Raw genomic sequence first — 23,343 nt, 5'->3', positions numbered from 1 at the left:
TGTTTCAACCTGGCATAGGGTAATCCTCAGTAAGATATATATAATGAATTAAAAAACATCAGACACACAAAATGAAATGTTAGTTAAAAAAGTGTTTTCTTAAAAAGCATGATGAAAATTAAGAACTGTGAGATTGTGATTGTTAAAACAGTCTTGAGCTGGAGGCCTTTTTGTTTCAATGGTTTTTTTGTCCCTTGGTGTAGTTCAACTATTGTCGCGGCCACCAAATTAGGTGGGCGAGGAAAACTGCGCTGTCGTCAGATATGGGAACGGCAAAGCGACAGATGGTCGAGAGTCGCTTACCTCCGAGCACGGATTGGCAACGCTGATCGTGCAGTGCTGTCTAGCTGAAGCCCATCCGCTCCAGGCCACCTTACCCGAGTCATGCGGCTGCTGAGCTCGCATCGTAAGTGCAGTTAAAATGGATAGTGAATGTGAATTGATTTGGGCTCAAGTCAAGAGAGAAGTGGCAGAGAGGACCAAGACATTCAAAACAAAGGACGTAGAAAAATTCACGTCAGAAGCCATCGACCGTGTGACTGCTGCAGATTGGGAAAAGTGCTTCAAATCTTCAAACAGACGATTGGGCCAAGGAAATAGTAAGGGACGAAAGATGGACCCATTCATCATCAGTGTAAATGACGACTCAACATATAGTGAGATGTGATGACAGTGACTAAGAAATCTTAGACTGCCTTGAAGCTAGAAACCGATTCTTAATTCACTGTAAATTTATGTTAACCTATTCTTTAAAGCAGTTCTTTTTCCATATTACTCAGTACAATACACAGTATTCAAATATTTAAAGTTATAATGTAATAAAACTGATACGGATTAATATGTAATCCGAAAGTATTTACGGCGTCCTGCAGCCTGCGCTGGTGCGCGCGCCCCGAAATGCCTCAGCCAGCGACATTTACATGATCGCTTTCCAGGCCATTTTCCAGGAAAACTACAAAACTCACGGAAATATGTTTCAGATAAAAAATATAAGTCAGGCAGTTTTTTCACATTTTTCCCGCAGACAAAATTTTATTGGCTGATGAAATAAAAACTTGGCCGCTTACTGAAATTTTCAATACACGATTCTACGGATTTAAATTTACTCGTTCAAGATTTTATTTTTAATAGTTATTTGAAGTGGTTTATATGGAACATAGTTATACCATTGAAATCAGCAGTCTTTTCTGAAGCTTATAGTATAATTTGTTTTGAAACATTATATGAAGTAACATCAGGAGCTTGAGAGAGAACAACTTGCCTCGCGCTCCAAAATGATGTGTTCAGTTAGACATTTCTTCGCCAGTTGCTACATAACCTTGGCAACAGCGTAATTCCTCTGACCCGCCTAATTTGGTGGCCGCGACTGTTGTAAACAAGATAAGGTTTACAAGAACACAACTTATTTATTTGCTTCACACAGAATTACAGTATGTACAAGAATAAAACATAAAATTGGCTTGAAGCAAAGTAGATGATAAATCTTGAGAGAGTTTCTGTTTCTATACACTATGTACACGCTGAATGTATTTACACTCACTGCTATCTTGAAAAGATAGTTCTTGGGAAAGATATAGTTCGTGATAGTTGAAAACTATCATTTGCACTAGCATAGATTAGCTAAGAGAGTTCCTTCTAACTTGAAGTGGCTGAGTTCATAAGCTTGTACTAAATGAAAGCTATGTTCACAATTAAAGAATCTAATGTGTGTGTCGGAGCTTGAGTGAGCTTGGGATGTGTGGCATACAACATCGGGGCTCGACATGGATGAAGGAACTGGAAAGTGGAGCAGTGACCTGAGGTGAAACCTCATACTACCAGAATTCCGTCCACCTGGTCGAGACACATTTTTAAGAGGAGTAGCCTCCGTGTTCGACGTTCAGTGTATTCTGGAGCAGGACACTGGGGAGAATCCTCATAAGTGACAGACAGGGAGCTCCTTATATACTGCACACGACGTAACAGACACGCGCACTGAAGACTGCGCGTCGAGTCTTGAATGATCCACGCTTGCGTGCGTGCGGCTGGCTGGCGCTGAGCGAAGAGAGCGGAGGACATACAACAGCGACAATAGTATCTGTAAACTGTTGGCTTAGTTGTTAGGTTCAGACATGGGTTGATATACGTAAGCTGTTACTGAAGTTGAACCGCCTGATTTCTAGTCTGTAAAATGGATAATAAAAATCAAATTAAGGGATGAAAAATGGTGACTAACAGGAAAACATTTAAGGTAAGTTATGAAAAACGAAAACTAACGTACGTTACGTGGCCCACTTGTATCGCCCGTGTTCTCTGACTACGGAGTCCAGCTCTCGACTGACTTGCTCCCGCAATTGAGTCACAGAACCTTTTAACATAATTTGATGGTTTCAAAGCCTATACCAAAATTTCTTTTATATCGATGAATGTTTAGTAGTCAGAGGAAAAATAAAGAAAACACATTTCAAGCTCATGGCGAATCTGTTTCAAACCGTTAAACTGTGATAAACACACTACCATGCGTATGTCTGGAACTCTGCAGCTTGACGACATCGTAGCCGCCAAGGATCGGTTGACAACTGAAAGTCATTTGATCCACAACCTGACTGTCTACTCTCCCTTCTCATTAACTGGACATTCACTTAGTGGTTTTAAAGCTGAATATTATGTGAAGGAGTGATTAAAAATGAAAAGAGGCTGTTGCCATGCAGAAAACACTAGCCTGCAAAATAATATTTTTTGCTGCAGTAAAAGATTTATGTTCCGTATTGATGTTAGATGACTATGGCAAGGGTTTTTAGTTCCACCTAATCAATACCAAATTGTTATACAAACTACTGTAGGCATATTATATACATGTATGTATAAATGGGACCCGTTTCGACCCAACAGTTGGGTGAACCTAGTTAACCTAGAATCAAAAGTTTAACAGCTGATGATCACCCAACTGTCGGGTCGAAACTAGTCCCATTTGTACATACATGTATATAATACAGTAGTTTATATAACAATTTGGTATTAATTAGGTGGAACTAAAACCCTTGCCACAGTTAGGGCCTACTTAACTTAGGTGTGCTGAAATCAAATCTGCTTTCCATTTTTCTGTATCACGTAAGGATTTTTCACAGTAGCCCCATCATTTCCTTTAATACCATGACTTTGATCACATTTCACTAAATTCTGACACCCCTTAAAGACCTGAAAAAAAAAAAAAAATAGGTGACCTTAAATAACTTGCCAGCAAAATTATTTTTTTTCTGAGGTCTGACATGTTACAGGTGATTGTAAATAATTTTAACACACCGAATTCAGTGCCAGTTTTCTTACAGTATACAAAACTAATGTCATAAAAGTTAGTTTTTACCTAATAAAGGGCACTGTAAAATAGAATAAAAACCTTGTACAATATAAAACAGATTACCTACATACCTTTACAAAGTACCACTTGAAAAAAATCATTTACTCTGCCTGGAAGGAGGGTTGTGTTGACTGACGTTTATAGCTGTGTTGCGTAGTTTCCCTCTTCAAGCACCAGCCATAGTTAGCCAACACTATGTTCCAAGGTCCCTTTCCATTTCCTTTATTTATTGGTGGAATCTTTCACCCTGCTCATCACTTAGGGCTCCCACATAGTCAGATGGTTGTTCACGAAATGTTGCAGCTGAGAGCTTCTGAAATCTTTCCAACATATTTTTCTCAATTGTCTTATAGTTCACGTCTTTTATGTTTCCCAAAAATTTATCATTTACTTCTCTGAAAGTACACCATGGCTGATGTTCAGTATAATTCATAGTGCCCAAAAATGCAGTGTCCTTCATAAGGAGTCTCTTTTATCTTAACTTCTGACAAGAGTGGAAACCTTTGGTTTAAATAATCAAAGCACATACCACTTTTGTCCAGTGTTTTCACAAACTGCTTAATGATCCCAAAAGTAGTATTTTTTTAGGGTCAACCTGACTAGAACGAAATACATTTTCCTCTCCAGGAGTTGAACTTTCCCTCTTAGTAGCTTAGGCTACTCTCTCAATGTCCAATGTTTATCTCTACATATATTATCACAATGACATAAAAAGTAAGTAAATTTTGTGTAACCTGCTTGTTGGCCTAGCAAGATAGCGGTTATGTTTAGGTCTCCACACAATAGCCACTGATGTTCCTAGTAGTTCCGTTTTCCTAGAATCAATTGAAACATTTTGTAAGCATCTTTGAGAAAAAACAGAATACCCAATTAGAACCGAAGGAAATTTGCTTCTATTACGTAGTAACACTGCTTTCAGGCTTCTCCTCGACGCATCAATAAATAAACACCAATCATTACTATCATAATTTTCACCACCAAACTGAAGAATTAAACCTGATATGTCACAGGTATGTGACAATTATCGAGGAACTACACTGTTGTCACAAATATCCAAAATATTGGAGAGAATAATAGAAAGAAGGATGAGAGGAAGGGTGGAAAGAAATTTAGAAGAAGAGCAATATGGGTTTCAAAAGGACGGGTGAACTTGATCAGAGTGTATCAGGACCAGGCAAATTGGTTGTGCGGTTAGGGGCGTGCAGCTGTGGGCTTGCATCTGGGGGATAGTGGGTTCGAACCCCACTGTTGGCAGCCCTGAAGATGGTTTTCTGTGGTTTCCCATTTTCACACCAGGCAAATGCTGGGTCTGTAGCTTAATTAAGGTCATGGTCGCTTTCTTCCCACTCCTAGGCCTTTCCTATCCCATCATCACCTTAAGACCTATCTGTGTCGGTGCAACGTAAAGGAAATTGTTTTAAAAAAAACAAAACAATGGATCAGAAAATGGAGCCCCTTAGAGAAGGGTGATGAAAGTAGTAGTAGTAATGGTAGTTTGTGAGGTTGATGGTTCTTTCTTTAAGCCAAGAAGGTGTTTTATTGCAGAGATCAGTGACCTTGGGATAAACTTTCTTGATTAACTTAGTATTCTGTGACAAACACATATTATTCTTTGTTTAAAGTTATTTTACCATCACGTTCAAGTCTTTCTCCAGTACCATCTCTAATGAGCATATCCTTGAACAGTATTTTCAGATGATTAGTTTTGTGTGGAAGTTCTGTAATGTCTGAACCAAGGTCGATAGCTGCAGTCGCTTAAGGCAACACTGATGAAATAAACAGATATTTTTGCCTAATGCATGGATTTTCACAAAACTTTGTGGGAATGTCACCTATATAAAAGTAGAGATATTACAAACATTTCTTTCATATACAATTAATAGTTTTTCCAAAATAATCTCTTTTTGAATTTTGAATTCCATTTTTTTCATGAAATTTAATTAACATGTTAATGCAAATTTGTAATTAGGTAGATAATACTTATTTAAAAAGCACTACATATTGATTTTTCTGTACATAATTTATATAAGGAGATATATCATACTAAAGTTTGTGTAATTTTTGTGTATTTTGCTCAATTGATTTGTTGGCTGATGATGACACGCAATGAGTGTCGAAACTAGTACCAATCTTCTTTAAACGTTATGTGATATATATTCACATCAATAAACATTCATGGTATTGAAAAGGTGGACCTTTAACATTTTCATTTTACTGTAATTTTTATGTTCTAAAATTTTGGACTTAAGAATCCCTACTACTTGAAAAAATTCTGTAATAAAAAATTCCATATGCAGGTTTCCTAAAATAGCTGAGATACATATACCACACAAATTTTGTTATATTTGGTAGAATATTATGGGAGAAAAATGGGATTTAAATGTAAAATTACAATTGGCGGGAAAATAGAGGCAAAGTTCAAGTGATGTTTTCTTCCTAATTCATTACCTAAAAGTCACCAAAACCGTATGTTTTTCCTTCCTTTTCTTTCTTAGCAGCTTCAATACAAATACTGATAACTCTGGAAGCTTGTCTCTTCTTCATCTTCTCCATCTCCAAAGAACGGAAAATGATTCACCTGCATTTTGTTTTTCACAATGCAACTTTTCCTGAGTCAAAATTATGGGGATTGTAGTTTCTGTCGTGTCATGATTGTTGGCTATAGGTGCAGGACTTACATAGCTTGAAATTGATAACACTTTTCTGATGAGAACAATCTGATTCCAATAACATTTCATGACCTTTTGTCCCTCGTTTCTTCAATGGAGACTCCTGTTCGGTAATAGCTGATCCCCATCTCTTTCCTATCAAAAGTTCAGCAGTTCATCTCTTAGCTAAGGCTGATTTATGTTAACCCTCGAGCGCTCGCGTTCTTTTTCATCACCCGAGTGCTCGCGTGGTGCACTGAGTGCTCCATTAAGTATGTTAATGTTTTCATCAAAGTTGAGTAAATTTAAAGCCTATATTCTATGCTCTATCGTTCAACAATTAATTATTGAAATATTTTACACAATATTAGTTTTTATTTTACCTTCCTAATTACATTACAATATAATATTGTCATACAAATTCACTAAGCCTCTATTTAAACATTAGGTTTACTTTCTAAACTAAAATGAACAAGTGTATTTTAATACAATGAGTACCTTCAAATATGACATCAGTTCAGTCTATTTTTACGTGTTAACAATCAGAAATATAATTATTATGGCATATTGCAGCTTGTAAATTTAAATCTGGCATCATTGTTTTGTCCTGTTTATTCTGTATCACTGGCTAGTGTACTCTTGCAAATTTCACATGTGTATGTGATGTTTATATGTTGCTTACACACGAAGCTGTGACATGAAGTGCATCTTATGGTAGTGTTTATAATTTTAGCACATCCACATCTTCCTCGTTTCTTAAGAGAAGGCTCCAAAACATTTGTTTCTCCAGGCTCTTGAAACGTTGGAGGAAAACGGAAACATCAGCAGGAAGAGTCGGTCCATCAGAGAAAATGACATTTCTTTCAAAAATATTCTCCTCGGGTCTCTTCTGTTATTTTCATTTGAAAAATAGATCACTTGTGCATTTATGTCCAAGAAGGCATACAATCTTGCCAGTGGCCATCTTTTTGTGATGCGTGGGGTGATACACGTGCCGCACATTTGATCCACTTTGTCAACACCCCGTTTTGTTGAACTATAATCCAGGATGATTTCCGGTTTTTCCGTTTCTTCGTGTATGACACCACTGTCCTGCATGTTGGATAATGGGAGCATGGTCTTATTCTTCTTCGGTACAAATGACACCAAAGTTACGTCCTTCTGGTATCCCAACAAAGAAGATTTCACGGGTCAATCTTTTTGAGGCAAAAATTCAACAGGAATTTCCTGTTTGTCTTTCCTCAGTGTTCCAATACATGTAACTTCCTTCTTCAATAGAGACATTGCCAGGGGATACCTACTGTACCAGTTATCCATGGTGATGTTCCTTTTGGTGCCTTCAGTGTGAGAAACTAACCTACCAACAATATCCGAAGGTGAGTTTGAAATATCATAAGGTCCTTGCTCCTGTTTGGCACAGTACACTTCTAAATTTCCAGTGTAGAAGGTTTTGGAATCTGTAAGCAAAAACAGCTTTATTCCGTATTTGTCTGGCTTGTTTGAAATAAACTGAACAAAGCTGCATCGTCCTCTAAAAGCTTGGAGCTCTTCATCAATGGTTACTGTACGGGAGGTACACCTATACGCCGCACATTTAAATCTTGCGCCAATTAGAACTCCTCTACAGGAGAAACACTGAACTTGGAACTAGACCTACTTAAACTTTTCCTCAGAAGATGTCACCACTACCTTCATTCTGTGATTATGAAGTTGCCAGTACTGTGTGAATTTCAACTTGTTTTGTTTTCCATTGATCAAAAAGTGTAGACATTCCCTCATAGATGTCACTACACAAATTATGATCATGCACCCTGGTGCGAAGAAATTTTGTATTCATAAGCTTTTTCTTTACTAAGTTTTGTTCATTCATCTTTGGGTTGGCAATATTTATCTTTTCTTTCCGCCAGTTTTGAATTCAGCCAATCCCTAATTTCTGTAATTAATTTTCAGCCTATCACGTATTTCTTCTTCGATTTTGAGTGTAACTTTTGATGTTAACCAATAAAACGCCGTGGGTGTGTCTTGATTATTCAGGAAAGGTCTCGAATCTTCCCCGAGGGTTTACAAACAGCGCATTTTCACGTCTCTTGGCCACTTGATCAACATCTAACTGTGTGTGTGTATGTGAAGCAGGAGGCGGGAGGTGCCTCTTTCATCAGGCAGCAGTACTTCGACAAGGTATGGCCACTTAACATCTTCACCTTTTGCTACCTCCGCAGTTTAACCCGAGGGATAGGTCCGAAACTTTTCCATGTAACCCACTTTTCTAAGTATGTAAATTTTGCTGGCTTATGTGAAACTTCATAAAATCTTTAACTGTAAATCGGGGATAGAGAGTGCTGTACCCTTTCGAGCTCCCCTTCATATTGGTTAAAGATGACTACGTTTTGTAACTGGTTTTCTTCCTTTCTGTAATGTCTTAAATTATTCTTATACGAGTCACCTCCATAGTTTGGGAATAGCCCCTGTTTCATCGGCCTAGTGCCTTTTAGGTTTTAGAATGAGTATTTAGGAGTGCAAGTACACGCCTCCATTCATTTTGGTATTTCTGGCCATTTACTTAACCTGTTCTTTTTCCGCTAAGGCCCAGTATGTTGGGTACAAGATACTCCCGTGTCATTTTTGTAAGTTGTGCCTTGATGGCAATTAATTGTAAAGTCTGGTATTGCCTTTAAGAGGCTTGAAAAACTGAGAGCGTGTCAGCTCTTTTCAAGTCTTGTAAAGGTGCCTCTGGGAGGCTTGACATTGACATCTTGGGAGCATGTGCTCCAGGCATTAGGGGATTTCTGCCCTTGCATTAAAATTTTTTGCTTTGGTAAAATTGAGCTAAGAGCTCAAAATTGTAAAACTAGTGAAAGATTATTAAGTTTGAAATTCTAAAAAAGGAAAGAAAATATAACCTTGTTACAGTTTTAAAATTAACTTTGATTTGGTAGTTAGACCCATTCACCCCGGCACCTTCTTTCACCTCTGCTGATCCACCAACCACGGTAACAATTACAAACTCACTAAGGAAGGAAGGAAGGAAGGAAGAGCTCTCCACCAGATTTCATTCCTGTACTGCAAAATAACTCTAAAAACAGAATAATTTAAAGTAAATTTTGTCCAGTATGGAGGAAGGGAGGGGTTCAACTGTTCAAGGCTATTTCCTGTATAGAGATTATTACCTTAATAGACAACATGCTCAGTAACAGACAGTTCAAAGTTTACTCTGAACAGTTCTCTTATCCAATCTCTGAGCGAGCCTTTCAATGAAGGAACACAGGTATGCCCCTATCTCATCACTGGTTTACAGTTCCAGTTTCCCAGGAACTGTTGATCAGCCTTCTCCACTCTCCTCTATGCATTCACAATTTGCCTCAAACAGCAGTGAACCATAAGTTGATATGTGCAACTTTCTAGTCCAGCAAGCTAATTTCAAGGAAGCAAAGGAAATTTTCACTTGAGAACTTCAAGTTCTGGATTATAACTTAGCAGAAAGTGGCACTTACAACCCAACCCACATAAAACAGGTATGCCTTACACAGATACGCAAACTATTCAGACTATGCAGACTATTCAGAGATCAGACACTACAAGGAGAGAGTGAGGATAACAGAAAGAGCTCTCCATCCAGATTTCATTCCTGTACAGCAGGGCCTCTCAGAATGCATGCACTGTGCACGGTGTAAAAGACGACTTTGCTTGGTTGAACAGAGTGCAGACCCCCACTCCTCGATTTGAAGCAATAGCGCTGTCTCCCTCTTTCCCCACGCCTGTCTCGCTCGCTCCGCCTGTCTCCCTCTTCCTCACTTGCTCCGTAAGTGTTCCAAATCCCAGCTGAGTTGAGCCGAGTAGCCCAGAGACGAAGCGTTGGTCCGAACCGAATGGGACCGATGCACTGTACACAGGAACTCTGCTCCTCAATTCGCATGCGTGAGATTTTGGGCGTATGAAAGGCCCTGCTGTACAGCAACAAAACTCTAAAAACAGAATAATTTAAAGTAAATTTTGTCCAATAGTTCTCTTCTTATTAAACAAACAAGCAAACAATGATAATTTAAACTTCAGAACCCATGTCCGTAAATGTATTGTTTCCTCTCTCCAAGCAAAACACCATCACACATTTAAATGCCTCACATCTGCTGCATCAACACCTACAAGCTCACAGCCATTAGCTTTTCTAAACTTTGATTTGATTCCACTTACTACACTGTACTACCAGCCACAGAAACTGCACTTCTTAAGTACTTGAAATGATCATCCTATTCCAGTTTCACCAATTTCGTATAGCCTATCTGACTTTCAATCCTCTTCGGTTCCTTCCCAGCTGTCATCACTTTAGAAAGTAATGAAAATGATACTCACTGCATCACTTTTAAATCTCCCAGATATTAGTCTGCAAACTCTAATCACAGTCTACCATTTAATGTCAAGTGTAACTATATAAAATTTCTGATCCTTACCCAGCTCTTGATCATTCAGGACTTGTCCTTTCCAAAATCCATAACCAGTATGGTTGGAGAACTGAACAGAATTAATAGTATCAACTTCAAACCCCAACACCTGTAATACAATTTGATAATACTCGTAAACAAAGACTTAGTCCATAATTATAAAAATAAAATATTTTATTTTTAAATAGCTTTGTAATAATATTCTCTGGGAAGGTATTTAAAATATATCTACAAAGACATACACATTCTTGAATATGCAAAGTAGGTATGCAATGAGCAAAATAATTTATAAGACAGAGACAATGCAGGATCAAGAAGAAATACAGAATTAGAGAAGAAGAGCACCAGCAACTTACCAAGCCAAGGACAGGGAAGAAACAAAACACACAGATTCTCTCTCTCCAAAATAATACATTAAAAAGTAATGTATAATAGATGTCTTCATTTGTAATAATAATAATAATAATAATAATAATAATAATAATAATAATGTCATTTGCTTTATGTCCCACTATCTGTTACCCACGGCTTCGCTCGCGAGGTTTTCGTAAGTTGATAAAAAATAATTGTTCCTTGGTACTGCATTAAGAAATTATCTGAAAATCCCTAAAGTATAAAAACTCTCCGACAAATTGCATTTCATTTAGCCCACGACCACTTTGCAAACCACGTTTGTAGCATTGCCTTTTGGGGCACAGACGACCAAGCTACTGGCAGAGCTAAATCTGGAACATACGACATGGAACTCTACATGTGAGAAACAGTCCTCTTTGAAGTCGAAAAAAGAAAGGGTTTCTTTATTTCTAAAGGAGATTCCAAATACCAATTTTCACGTCTGTAACATCTTAGTTTTTGAGATATAAGTATCCTCATACAGAGAATTCAACCTCTTCTTCACTTATTTTCGATCTCCAGTTTAAGTTGATTTTCCAGAAACAAAAAGTACGTATTTCTTTATTTTTAAAGGAGATTATGAATACCAATTTTCACGTCCGTAACATGGTAACTTTATGAAATATACTGTAGATATACTCATTTTAAAAACTGTCCCACTCCTTGGCTGAGTGGTCAGCGTTGAGGCCTTCGGTTCACAGTGTTCCGGGTTCAATTCTGGGCTGAGTCGGGAAATTAAATCGCTTGTGATTAATTCTTCTGGCTCTGGGACAGGTTGTTTGTGTTTGTCCCAACACACTCCTATTCATATTCACTCAACACACCACTTTACCAACCACAATAAGAACACGCACTAATTACATCCCTACACAAAGGCTTGGCGTCAGGAAGGGCATCCAGCCATAAAACAGGGTCAAATCCACATTTGCTACACAGTTAGCACCCGCGACCCCACAAGTGTGGGTAAAGCGGTAGAAGAAGAAGATACTCATTTTTAAAATTCACCCGCTTTTTTTTATTATTCACCCCCTTAAGTGGATTTACCAAAAAAGTGTTCATCTATTAACGTCTGTAACATCTTCAGTCTCTGAGATATATGTATCCACGTGTAAATAATTCAAATCCTTCCTCACTTCTTTTCAACTCCCCCCCACCCACCCACCCACCCTCACCCCATAAGTGGATTTTGGGGAAACAATTTGTGTTCTTTTATTTTTAAGGGAGATTCCAAATACCAATTTTTATGTCTGTAACATGTTAGGTTTTTGTGATATATTATAATCTCGCTGCTGTAAGAATACTGGAGCCGACATTGCCATGGTTACAGCAGTTCATTTCCTTATCTGATTCCTAGAGCAGGGGTAGTGTCGTGCCAGTATCTCGATAACGGTTGATTTTAGAGCCTTAAAACATGGTTTTCGGGCCCATCGGGCTTACCGAGTTTTGTTCTTTGCGTCAAGGGGCTTAAAATGAGCTTTATCTCGTCCTTGTACGACAAATTTGATTTTGCCTATATTAGCCTATTATTTTTATAACTCCCCTGTCGCCCCCTTCCCCCCCCCAAAAATTGTTTTGAAAATAAAATACAGCCCATGTTACTCACTGGCAACAAAGCATTCTATAGGTGAAGTAATTTTTAAAATCGGTTCAGTAGTTTTTGAATCTATCCGTTACAAACAAATATACAAATTTTTCCTCTTTATATTAGTATAGACTAACTACTTTTACGGTTTTCGGAGACACCGAGGTACCAGAATTTAGTCCCGCAGGAATTCTTTTACATGTCAGTAAATCTACCGACATGAGGCTGACGTATTTCAGCACCTTCAAATACCACTGGACTGAACCAGAATCGAACCAGCCAAGTTGGAGTCAGAAGGTCCGTGCCTCATCCGTCTGAGCCACTCAGCCTGGCTGACTTCATTTGTTAGCAAGGAAGAAGAGTCCTGTGTGGAGCAATGCTAAAGAATGGTTTGCCCACCAGTACCTAAGGTAGGGTTATCTAATGCCCACACCTGAGATCGCTCTCACTTAAAAATGAAATAGTGTGAATCTCTTAGCCTTTCATTGAAGGAACACGGGTATGCCCTTCATCTCCCATTATTGGTTTATACAGTTCCAGTTTTCCGGGCACTGTTGATCATAAATGTCTTGCTTTTCAGAATATCATCCACTGCCCTTCCCCTGGCTGCAATGTCAGTCCTCATCATACCCATCCAGAACGCCCTAGGTCTTTTAATCAGGCTTTTGCCTTCTACCCTCCTTCCAAGTGTTGTACTCATAGGCTTTGCCCTCATCACATATCTGAATCACGATAGTCTGGATGTGCTAACTTTGTTTGGTAGAGGTGTCTTAATTCCAGGTTCCTGCCTCACCTCCTCATTTCTTAACTTGTCTATCCTGGTCTTCTGGATAGTGGATCCCAGAAACTTCATCTGTGATCCCTGTAGCCTTCACAAAAATCTCTATGTGAAAGTGCATGTTTCAATACCATAGATCAAGACTGGTATGAAGTAGCTGTTAAACACTACTAATTTTGCTTTCTTTGATCTTTAACTCCAGGAAAATGGCCTTCTGTGTCGAGTCTTGCCTGTATCTTTTTTTTTTTTACTTAATGCTCTTGTTGACTCCACTCTTGGTTGTAAACTAAGATGAGTGCCCCTCTCTAACTCACATGCAGCTGGTACAGTCCTTGTACAACATCAGGACCTCACATTGCCTTAGCTATCTTGTCCAGTTTCTGTGCAAAAACCTCCCAACTCTTTGTCTTCTCTTTTTGAACTATCCTTTTGACTTTCAGTTTCTTTTAGTCCCAGTATACTTATTCAAGGTCTTTGATCCTTGGCTCATCACTTATGAATTCAGATTTTATTTGTCTTGACCTCTTTCTTTCCTTGCAAGTCCTTCTAGTTCCTTTTCTTCTTTCACAGGTACTCCCAGACCTTGTCTTTTATGACACTGTCATATACCTTTTCAATACACAAAAATAACACAAAAAATGTTGCCTTTATCCCAATGCTTTGCTGCCAGCATTCTGACACTGAAGATAATATCTACAGTTGACTTGTTACCTCTAAAGCCATACTGATGTTCATCCAACTAAGGTTCTATGATGGCTCACAGCTTCCAATCTATGATCTCGAGAATTTTCAACCCTGTGATGAGAGTTTCTATATATAGAAATTTGTCTGATTCCATATTTTCTCCTGCTCATTACAATATGTTTTGTTTAGAGTCTATACATGTTTTGTCCCTTTGTTTGGGCTATCTTCAGCAAAATAACTTTAAATTAAAACATCTTGAATTTATTGCAAACATTATGGTGACTGTGATACAAAAAATTAAAATTTTCTATGAACGACAGACAGTGACTATGGTACATGAAAAGATGTATTCAATTAAATATTGTCCATTTCTTGAATAAATGTGTTACAAAATTATTTTTTCAGTCTTGTAAATGTTAGTCCTAACTAAAAACTTAATCGGTTATACCATTAGAAACAACCACTGTAATGATATGCAAGTCCATATACTGAATCTGTTGCTCTTGTCCGACTCGTTGGCTGAATGGTCAGCATACTGGCCTTCGGTTAAGAGGGTACTGGGTTTGATTCTCGGCCGAGTCGCGGATTTTAACCTTCATTGGTTAATTCCAATGGCTTGGGAGCTGGGTGTATGTGCTGTCCCCAACATCCCTGCAGCTCACCACACATAACACTATCCTCCATCACAATAACGCGGAGTTACCTACACATGGCAGATGCCGCCCAACCTCATCGGCGGGTCTGCCTTACACGGGCTGCACCCAGCTGGAAATAGCTACACAAAATTATTATCTGTTGCTTTTGAGGTTATACCTCTCGCATTCTTGATATGGCTTGTGTTATTAACAATATTGTGTTAAAACATCACAATCACTGGGAGGAACATTAAGTAAAATATATATAGGGCTAAGGGAACATCCAAATGTTCCAATGCTCTCCTGAATTGTGACCTTGTAGTGAAGTTGCAGTTTGCTGCCAATATGGATAGTGTAGAGATGCGGCTAAAATCAAGTGTTCAACACAAGTGTGGACATTCCCCGTTGCCCAGCCAGAACGTACCTTTCAGTGATTAAGTACTAATGTCACTCCATGTCAACTTTCCACTAACACCTCGGAACATACCGGTACTGCTTATTATGATGTTGGTATCATACCGCTTAGTCGAGCAGCTCGTCTTCTTACTACCAAAACCCAGCCCAAAGTATCATACTGCTTAGTCGAGCAACTCGTCTCCTTACTACCAAGACCCAGCCCAAAGTTTGCAACATTTTCATAACACTACTCTTTTGTTGGAAATCACCCACAACAAATAATCATGCTGCTTTCCTTCAGATCTTTTCCAGTTCTGGTTAGGGACCTATAAGATGGAACCATACTCTAATTGGGGTTTTACTAGTGGCTTATACCCTTTACCTTTACACCCTTACCGAACCTTCTCCATACTTGAATAATTGCAACTGTCAAAACTGACTAAACTACACTACTTTGTTGTAGTTAGCTTCTTCTTCTTTTTTTTTTTTTTTGTGTAAAATTGTGACTTACTTCTCCAGAAAAGGATATACCAAAATCCTCTATGACATCCAACTGCGGGCCTTTTTATTTTATTTTATTAAACTCTCTGTCATGACTGTTATGCACAGCTATTTATAATGCATTGTATAAGGTATATGTAGAAACCGATAAAATCAAACTCAGATGTGGTGCTCACAAATATCACAAATATAATACAAGGTCTGTTAAGCAAGCCAATGAAGCTTCTTATAGGTTACAAAAGCCACCTCACAGTTCAGTTTTATAAACTGCCATCATATAATTATGAAAGATCTACTATTCAATACTCAGAAATAAGCTTAAAAACTTGTTATTCATGCATCAGTGCCAGAATACTTTGAAATTATTATGTTTGTTATAGGCCTGTACTGAAATTATACATATTATTGTGAGTTTCATCTTAACCTACACTTCCCACATCAAGACTAAAGATCTGTCAAGGCGGCTCCTTGATGAGTGTTCAAGCCCGCACTCCTGACAAAATGAGAAACAAGATTGTTGAGGGCTGAGAGGAGATGGATGTAGAAGAACTGCTGCTGATGATGATGCTTGTTGTTTAAAGGGGCCTAACACTGAGGTCATCGGCCCCTAATGGTACAAAATGAAATGACAAATTAAAAGTCCAAAAGCCTCCACTGACCAGAATTCAAAACGTGAGGGCGAAGAATGCATGGATGGAGATGAATTTAAAACAATCAGTGGATCCGACATGCAGTCTCGCATTCACAAAAACTGACGTGAAACAATAGTATTACTGACCAAGGGACTGCGTCTACAGCATAATACTAAATCGACAATGCTGTTAGTCCAAAATGGTCCAAAATCCAAGTCATCTGCCTCTCATAATGGTACTTATAGTTAGGAAAGTAGAACCATGGCATTTGTCATGTTGCAGTACTAATCAAAATTAGCTTAGACTTGCGGCATTCCACACAGTATGGTACTAAACATAGGTAATGAAATTTGTACAGGGAATACAGACCTATGGTGTTTCGCACACTGCGGTGTTATTTACAGGCAACGCAAACCTATACATGCAACGCAAACCTATGATGTTCCTCACAAAATTGGACTAACCACAGGGACCCGCGCTATCCCGGGGTGTTCCTCACATAGTGGGTACTAAGCACAGGCAAGGCAGAACCATGGTGTCGTTCATCCCATGGTGTTGCTCATATAGGGGTACGAATCACAGGTACTGTAGAAGCCGCCAACGTACTCTATTACTACTAATCACAAAACCTATATGGTACCTAACATAGTGGTACTACGCACAAGTAAAAGCGACTCTGGTTTTCCCCGCGTGGTGGAAGAAAGCACAAGTAGTCTCATGGTTCTAATTTGATCATCCCTTGGTCGCCCCTTTTAGTTGCCTCTTACGGCAGGCAGGGGATACCGTGGGTGTATTCGTCTGCGTCCCCCACCCACAGGGGGTAGTGTGTTTGGTCCGCGAGAGGTATTTTATGTCCCTCAAGTCCGCCGGCAAGCCAGTTAGGACCCCCCTGTCCGCCACCTGGGACGCGCCACGTGGGAGTATCACCTCTCCCCCTGCTACGCCAACGTAGTAGGTTCGTGGGGAAGAACTGGGACTGATGAGGAGAGAGCCTATATATCAGAAGACGGCAATGTATGAAGATGTGGAGATTATCCTTGTCCTTGTGTCCTCTTCCTATCGCTCCCTCTTCCTACACTGACCTACCATTTTGATCGTCTTATTATTTGTTCTTTTCCTGTTCCTATCTCATCATCATCATTTCCCAACTCCAGTTTCCCGGGTGTGGTGTACAAGCGCTTGCCATCTCCTGTCGTCTTCATACATCTTCGGTTCCAGTACATCCTCCCATTTGTGTCCTCTCTCCTCCACATCTGATTTTACAGTCTCTTTCCAGCACATTCTTGGTCTTCCCTGTGGTCTTCTTCCTACGAGATTAAGGTCAAAATATTTTCTGGCAGATCTTTCCCTGTTCATTCTCATTATGTGCCCAAAACACTGAAGTCTGCGTTTCTTTATGACACTGGTAATAGGAACCTCGATACCACCTACTTTACCATTCCCTTAATTTCTGATCTTGTCCTTTCTGGTAGTTTGGTTCATGGTTCTAATGAATCTCATTTCAGTTGCTTGGATTCTACTGAAGTTTTTGTTGAGTAGGATGCATATCTGTATGTGAGGATTGGTACAATGTAAGTATGGTACACGACTGTTTTTGCTTTTTGTGGTATTTTGCAGTCCCAGAGAAGATTTCTGACTTGACTGTAGAAGTTTGATGCTTTCTGTGTCCTGCTGAGTATTTCCTGCCTAACAGTGTTGTCTTTCGAGATTGTGCTTCCGAGGTACCTGAAGTGGGAAGCTGATTCGATTTTTACTCCTTCCAGAAATATATTTGAGCTTGTTCCTTCACTATTGATGGGTCATTTCCACTGTCTTTGTTTTGCTCCTATTTCTCTATGATTAAATTATTCTGAGTGTGTGTATGACCAAGCAAGTGGCTGTGCGGTTTGGGTCACATAGCTATCAGCTTGCATTCAGGAGACAGTGGGTTCGAGCCCCACTGTCGGCAGCCCTGAAGATGGTTTATCGTGATTTCCCGTTTCCACACCAGACAAATGCTGGAGCTGTACCGTAATTAAGGCCACGGCCACTTCCCACTCCTAGCACTTTCCTATCTCATCTTCGCCATAACACCTACAGTATCTGCGTTGGTGCAATGTAAAGAAACTTGTAAGAAAAAAAAATAATAATAATGATCAGTAGAACACTAGAAGTTCAAAATAATCTATTATGGCTTGTTCGTGATAATAACACTAAAATAGTTCAATTTTGCCATTAATGTTTACCGGTCTGGTATTATTAATAATAACTTCAAGGGAATAAATTTAAATTTTAACATATTAAGTTTTTACGTAGTGTTCCCCGACTGGCTACTCATTCTGCCACCCAGCTAACAAAAATTTCTGGGGAGAATAGTGTATATTCCATTATACTATAATACAGTAAAGCATGCTTTGGGAATACGAAAAGGACAAGGTAGTAACGTTTCTAGATATTGAAAAGGCAAATGACAGTGTCCCAAGGAATTTGGTATGGAAAACATTGACAGAGGCACAGACTGGGAATGAAATAATGTAGATGGTAATAGCAGTATAGCAAAATTGCAAAAGCTGTGTTAGAACCAAAGTGGGTCAAACTGAATGGTTTCAAGTTGAGACAGGCTTAAGACAGGAAAGTGTATTGTCTCCCTTACTCTTCATTATCATCATGGATACAATTATACAGAATGTCAAGGAGATGATGATGGACGAGCAAGTTAAGTCTATGCTCTTTGCTGATGACATTGTAGTTTGGGGAGATAATGAAGAGCAAGTACAGACACAAATTGATTTATGGAATGAGGAGATAAGAAATTTTGGAATGAAGACTATTATTGCGAAAAGCAAGACTTTGATCATGACGAGAGGTAACAGAAAATCCAGGGGAGTGATAAAAATAGGAAATGAACCTCTTGAAGTAGTGAAAATTTTTTAATATTTGGGTAGCATGATGTCACAAGATGGAAATTTGGGTGGAGAAATTGATTTAAGAATACAGGTGTCTGCAAGTTTCTACCAGTGTGTGAGAGACATTGTATGGAACAAAGATGTGCCAATAAAGTGCAAGAAGGTTTTATGCTCATCCTATTATAAACCTATACTGACCTATGCTTCAGCAGCCTGGATGTTGACTAAGCGGAACCAACGTAAGATACAAGCAGCTGAAATGAGGTTCTTGAGGAGCATACGGGGAAAGAAAAGACGAGATAAAATACAAAATGAGGAAATAAGGATAGCTGTGGGAGTGTGTAAACTTCAAGAAGAGATTGATATAGCAAAGCTAAAATGGTTGGACAGATGATGAGAATGCCAAGAGAGAGAATACCAAAGAGAACATCATGGATACAGAAACTGCAAAGAAGCCCAGGGGACGGCCTAGAATGAGATGGAGGAGTTCTGTTGTGGACTGTATTGCAGATAGAGGAGTCGATAGCAATAAAGTACCAGAAGAGGAGTGGTGGAAAGATCGAGTATGGTGGAAGGCTTTGGTACACTACCTTATGAAGAGAGAGTCTGGAAAAGGGAATGGATGAAAAAAGAAGAGAAGACAGTAAAGCATGCTTAAAAATACGTGGGTTTTTTAAAACATATTGTTGTAGTTTTGTATATAGGCTACCGTAGGTACCATTCTATCACTCGAACAAACTCAAACCTTTATTAGCCATGTACAACAGAAATGAAACCTTGGGTATCCAAGGATATATTTCCATCATAATTGCACAAGAGTGATGATACAAGAAAAACCTTAATTTAAGTATTCATAATAAAGGTATAGGCCTGTGTAAAGAAAACCACCAAGATTATGAATGAAGACCATACTAAGGCAACAGGGCCTACAGCCAAATACTTTAAAGGACAAGGAAGATGAAGCTCCTCAACGGGAAAAAAGTATTCAAACTACTGCTCTCAAGAAATGAACATACATTAAAAAAACTGTTGAGCATAGGGATTCTTACTTTTACACCTTTCATGGCCTTTCTTTTTCTGATACCTTAATTTTTCGAAGAAACAGATTGATTTAGTTGATTTAAAGGTTCCAGCAGCTGTACCGTAAGTACTATAAGACTAGTTAAAAGTAAGACAACTTACAAAATCTAAGAATTAACAGTACTCTATAATTCAAAAAATTGTTCAATTGATACTGCCAGACTTAAAATTTCAAAGTACCAGATAACACTGAATGATCCTACCTCAGCTATTCTAACTTGGTTAGGTACTCAACCCAACAGCTCAATTACGGTACCAATGTATTACAGCACAATTATCACCCGACCCTCATTGTTGTATTTTGAGTTGTTAAAAATGAGTGAATGAAAAAAAGAATCAATTTAATCGGCGATGGTGGCGATTATTGTTTTCGGCGACAATGCAACAGCAAAATCATCCCCGCTTATAGCGAAACGGTATAATCACTTGCTTTTCGCCAAGGCGACCGCAGTTGAAAACTCAACCAAAACATCTGGGATTTTCAAAATAGGAAAAATAACGTCGCTCTGGTTCGTCCCGTGACTATGACCTGTGTCAAAAATCACTAGAAACAAAAAAGTTAGCTTTTTAAATAATCATACGATAAAGAGTTCTGATTCTTCGAAAAATTAAGGTATCAGAAAAAGAAAGGCCATGAAAGACGTAAAAGTAAGAATCCCTATGCTTCACAGCCCTACTACAATCCGTGTCTCAAGAGAAAGGAAATGATCACAAGACATTGGGGTGAAACCGACAAGCTTGGCCCAAGTGAAAGCAATGAGTCAACTAGCAAACCAGTGGTCTTCATTCTATATAACCTTCTATATACCCTGCCCTTCGGATTCAGATAATTACATTCGGTACGCGCAAACTAGAAGGTACAAATATTTTACAAAGGAAGTAACATGTATTACTGAACTATTCGGATTATGTAATGATAAAATGTATATATGTAATAGATACCTGCAATGGAAATGTTGCACTTTTATTTCCAACATATCCAGATACAACATGACTTTGAATAGACAACACTCTCGGGCTTTTATCAGTCATAGTGTTTATATAGCTATACGAGAAACACCGACGATGTACAAGATAAAGGAGGCAACGGCATGTGTCCTGATCTTGTGGGGCGTAACCAACAGGACAGAAAGTACAAAGTACAAAGATTAGGCCCTAAGAAAAGAAAAAAACAAAAGCAAAAAAACTCCCATTTCTCCCCCATAAAGAGCAAGGCTTGCTGCTTCATATGTGGGCTAGAGATGGGTACTATCGACTGATAACTATCGAACTAGTCGATAGTTTAAACTATCGTAACAGTCGACTACTTTAAAAACAAGTCGACTGAAATCAGGCAAATACAGTAGAGACAATACACGACACTGAGCGATATATCGAGGGACAGCTATTGGAGCTCACTCTAGCGGATAGACCTGAACGGTACTGATTCTGTCATAAGAGCACGTGTATTTTTGTGTGAAGTTTTTGGTGTTATTTATGCGTTTTCAGTGAGTTGACATAATTAAATAGTAGCGTGTGTCATTCCTTGATATCTCCTCTCACCATGAGGGGAAAGATATGTGCTGTGTTTGGCTGCAGTAATTACGAAGTAGAGAAAAATGCGCGGTCGTTCTTCAGGTTCCCTCGTGACAAGAACATGTAAGTAATATTGTGTTTGCATATATATTCTTCCAGTGACAGAGATTTATATAGTACTTCATAATCTTCTGACCTGCTCGACCCATGTTTTAACGGGCTTAAAATATAATACGCATATTTTATTGTATAGTGCAGCAGTTAACCTTCGATACCGATGTGTTGTTGTAGGTGTGATCTGTGGGTTTTGAAATGTCACAGAAGCGATTTGGATAAAGTGTACAAGAAAGAAGGGACGTTACGCTTGTATAAGAATTATAAGATCTGTTCAGATCATTTCGAGGCCAGCGACTTTAAAAATCCTCGACTATACAGCCAAGGGTATGTTACATTTTTACTCTAATTGTACGTAAATATTCCTCAAAGCATCACTATCGACAACATTTTCAAACTTTTCTTTCTTTTATCCCTCTTCTGAGATTAAAGCCGGGATTTTATAGATTTTCTTTCTGTTAGTAGGCTTCATGTTAAGAGGAAAATTGTCCAGCTATTAAATGTTAATTCATTGCACCATATGTGTAAGGAATGTGCCGATATTTTTATTGACAAATCTCTTAATGTGATGATACATTGTTTTTAAACGAGGATAAAAGACAAATCCAACCGTAAGATTTCAGGCAGGTATGCTAAAGCTAAAAAAGTAATGCATAAATGAAAGAACAAGCCATTTCACAGCAGTCAATTTCACACCTTGTTTATATGTCTAATTTCAGTCTTTGAATAATAACCTTTTAAATAATTCTTCATTCATTTATCCAGAATTGCTTTAGCAACTTCGAAGTTAATATCTCAATACCACTTTCTTTCTAGACGTAATTTATTTATCCATTTCCGTATATACATTTCCATTGATATTTGAATTTTGCGCGAGATGTTCAGGTCAAGTCACTAGGAGCGCCACCGTCGAATTGTCTCCCATTTTAGCACGGCGAAATCCGTAAGTGTCGTGTATTGTCTCTACTGTATTTGATTCAGTCGCATTCCGCCTCGCATCTCTCCACGTTTCACTGTCCAGTCAGCACAAAACAAGTCGACTGAATTCAGTCGCATTCCCGCCACGCATTTCTCCACGTTTCATTGTCCAGTCAGCACAAAACAAGTCGACTGAATTCAGTCGCACTCAAGTCACAGCGACATGGAAGCGAATGGAACTATCGGTTTATGGTCACTTCGGATATGTAATATATAATTAGGCCTATGTTAACTTCATATGTACCTGCGATATATGGCGATTTTCTCTTGTCGTTTATATGCTCTTTATTTCGTTGCGCCGGGCTGAGTGGCTCAGACGGTTAAGGCTCTGGCCTTCTGACCCCAACTTGGCAGGTTCAATCCTGGATCAGTCCGGTGGTATTTGAAGGTGCTCAAATACGCCAGCCTCGTGTCGGTAGATTTACTGGCACGTGCGGGACTAAATTACGGCACCTCGGCGTCTCCGAAAACCGTAAAAGAATAGTTAGTGGGACGTAAAACAAATAACATTATTATTATTTCGTTGCATATTTGTTTATGTTAATTACGTTAAGCCCTATTCATACATAAGGTATAACCATAACCGCTATGGTATAATAATAATAATAATAATAATAATAATAATAATAATAATAATAATAATAATCATCATCATCATCATCATCATCATCATCATCATCATCTGAATAACTATAATAATAATAATCTAGAAAATACGGTAGTATTGTGTTTGGCTGTTCTCATCTACA

The 23,343-nt window shown here is 38.6% G+C and overlaps 1 protein-coding gene across 4 annotated transcripts in view; it reads right to left on the bottom strand.

The window, feature by feature from the left end:
• The window catches only part of Pdxk (pyridoxal kinase), a 177,318-nt gene extending 156,120 nt beyond the window's left edge, over positions 1-21,198 (bottom strand). For all 4 annotated transcript variants that reach the window (XM_067135089.2, XM_067135086.2, XM_067135087.2 and 1 more), the window contains exons 1-2: positions 20,930-21,198; positions 10,431-10,530 (exon numbers count right to left, since the gene is read on the bottom strand). In XM_067135089.2, coding sequence (XP_066991190.2) covers positions 10,431-10,530; positions 20,930-21,019 — 190 coding nt within the window. In that variant the 5' untranslated portion in view covers positions 21,020-21,198. The remainder of the gene's footprint in view (positions 1-10,430; positions 10,531-20,929) is intronic.
• Between the last annotated feature and the right edge of the window lie 2,145 nt (positions 21,199-23,343).

This window comes from Anabrus simplex, chromosome 1 (genome assembly GCF_040414725.1).
Source record: "Anabrus simplex isolate iqAnaSimp1 chromosome 1, ASM4041472v1, whole genome shotgun sequence".
NCBI classification, from domain to species: Eukaryota; Metazoa; Arthropoda; class Insecta; order Orthoptera; family Tettigoniidae; genus Anabrus; species Anabrus simplex.
The sequence above is the reverse complement of the archived record's forward strand: the minus strand, read 5'-3'. Positions and strand labels throughout refer to the sequence as shown.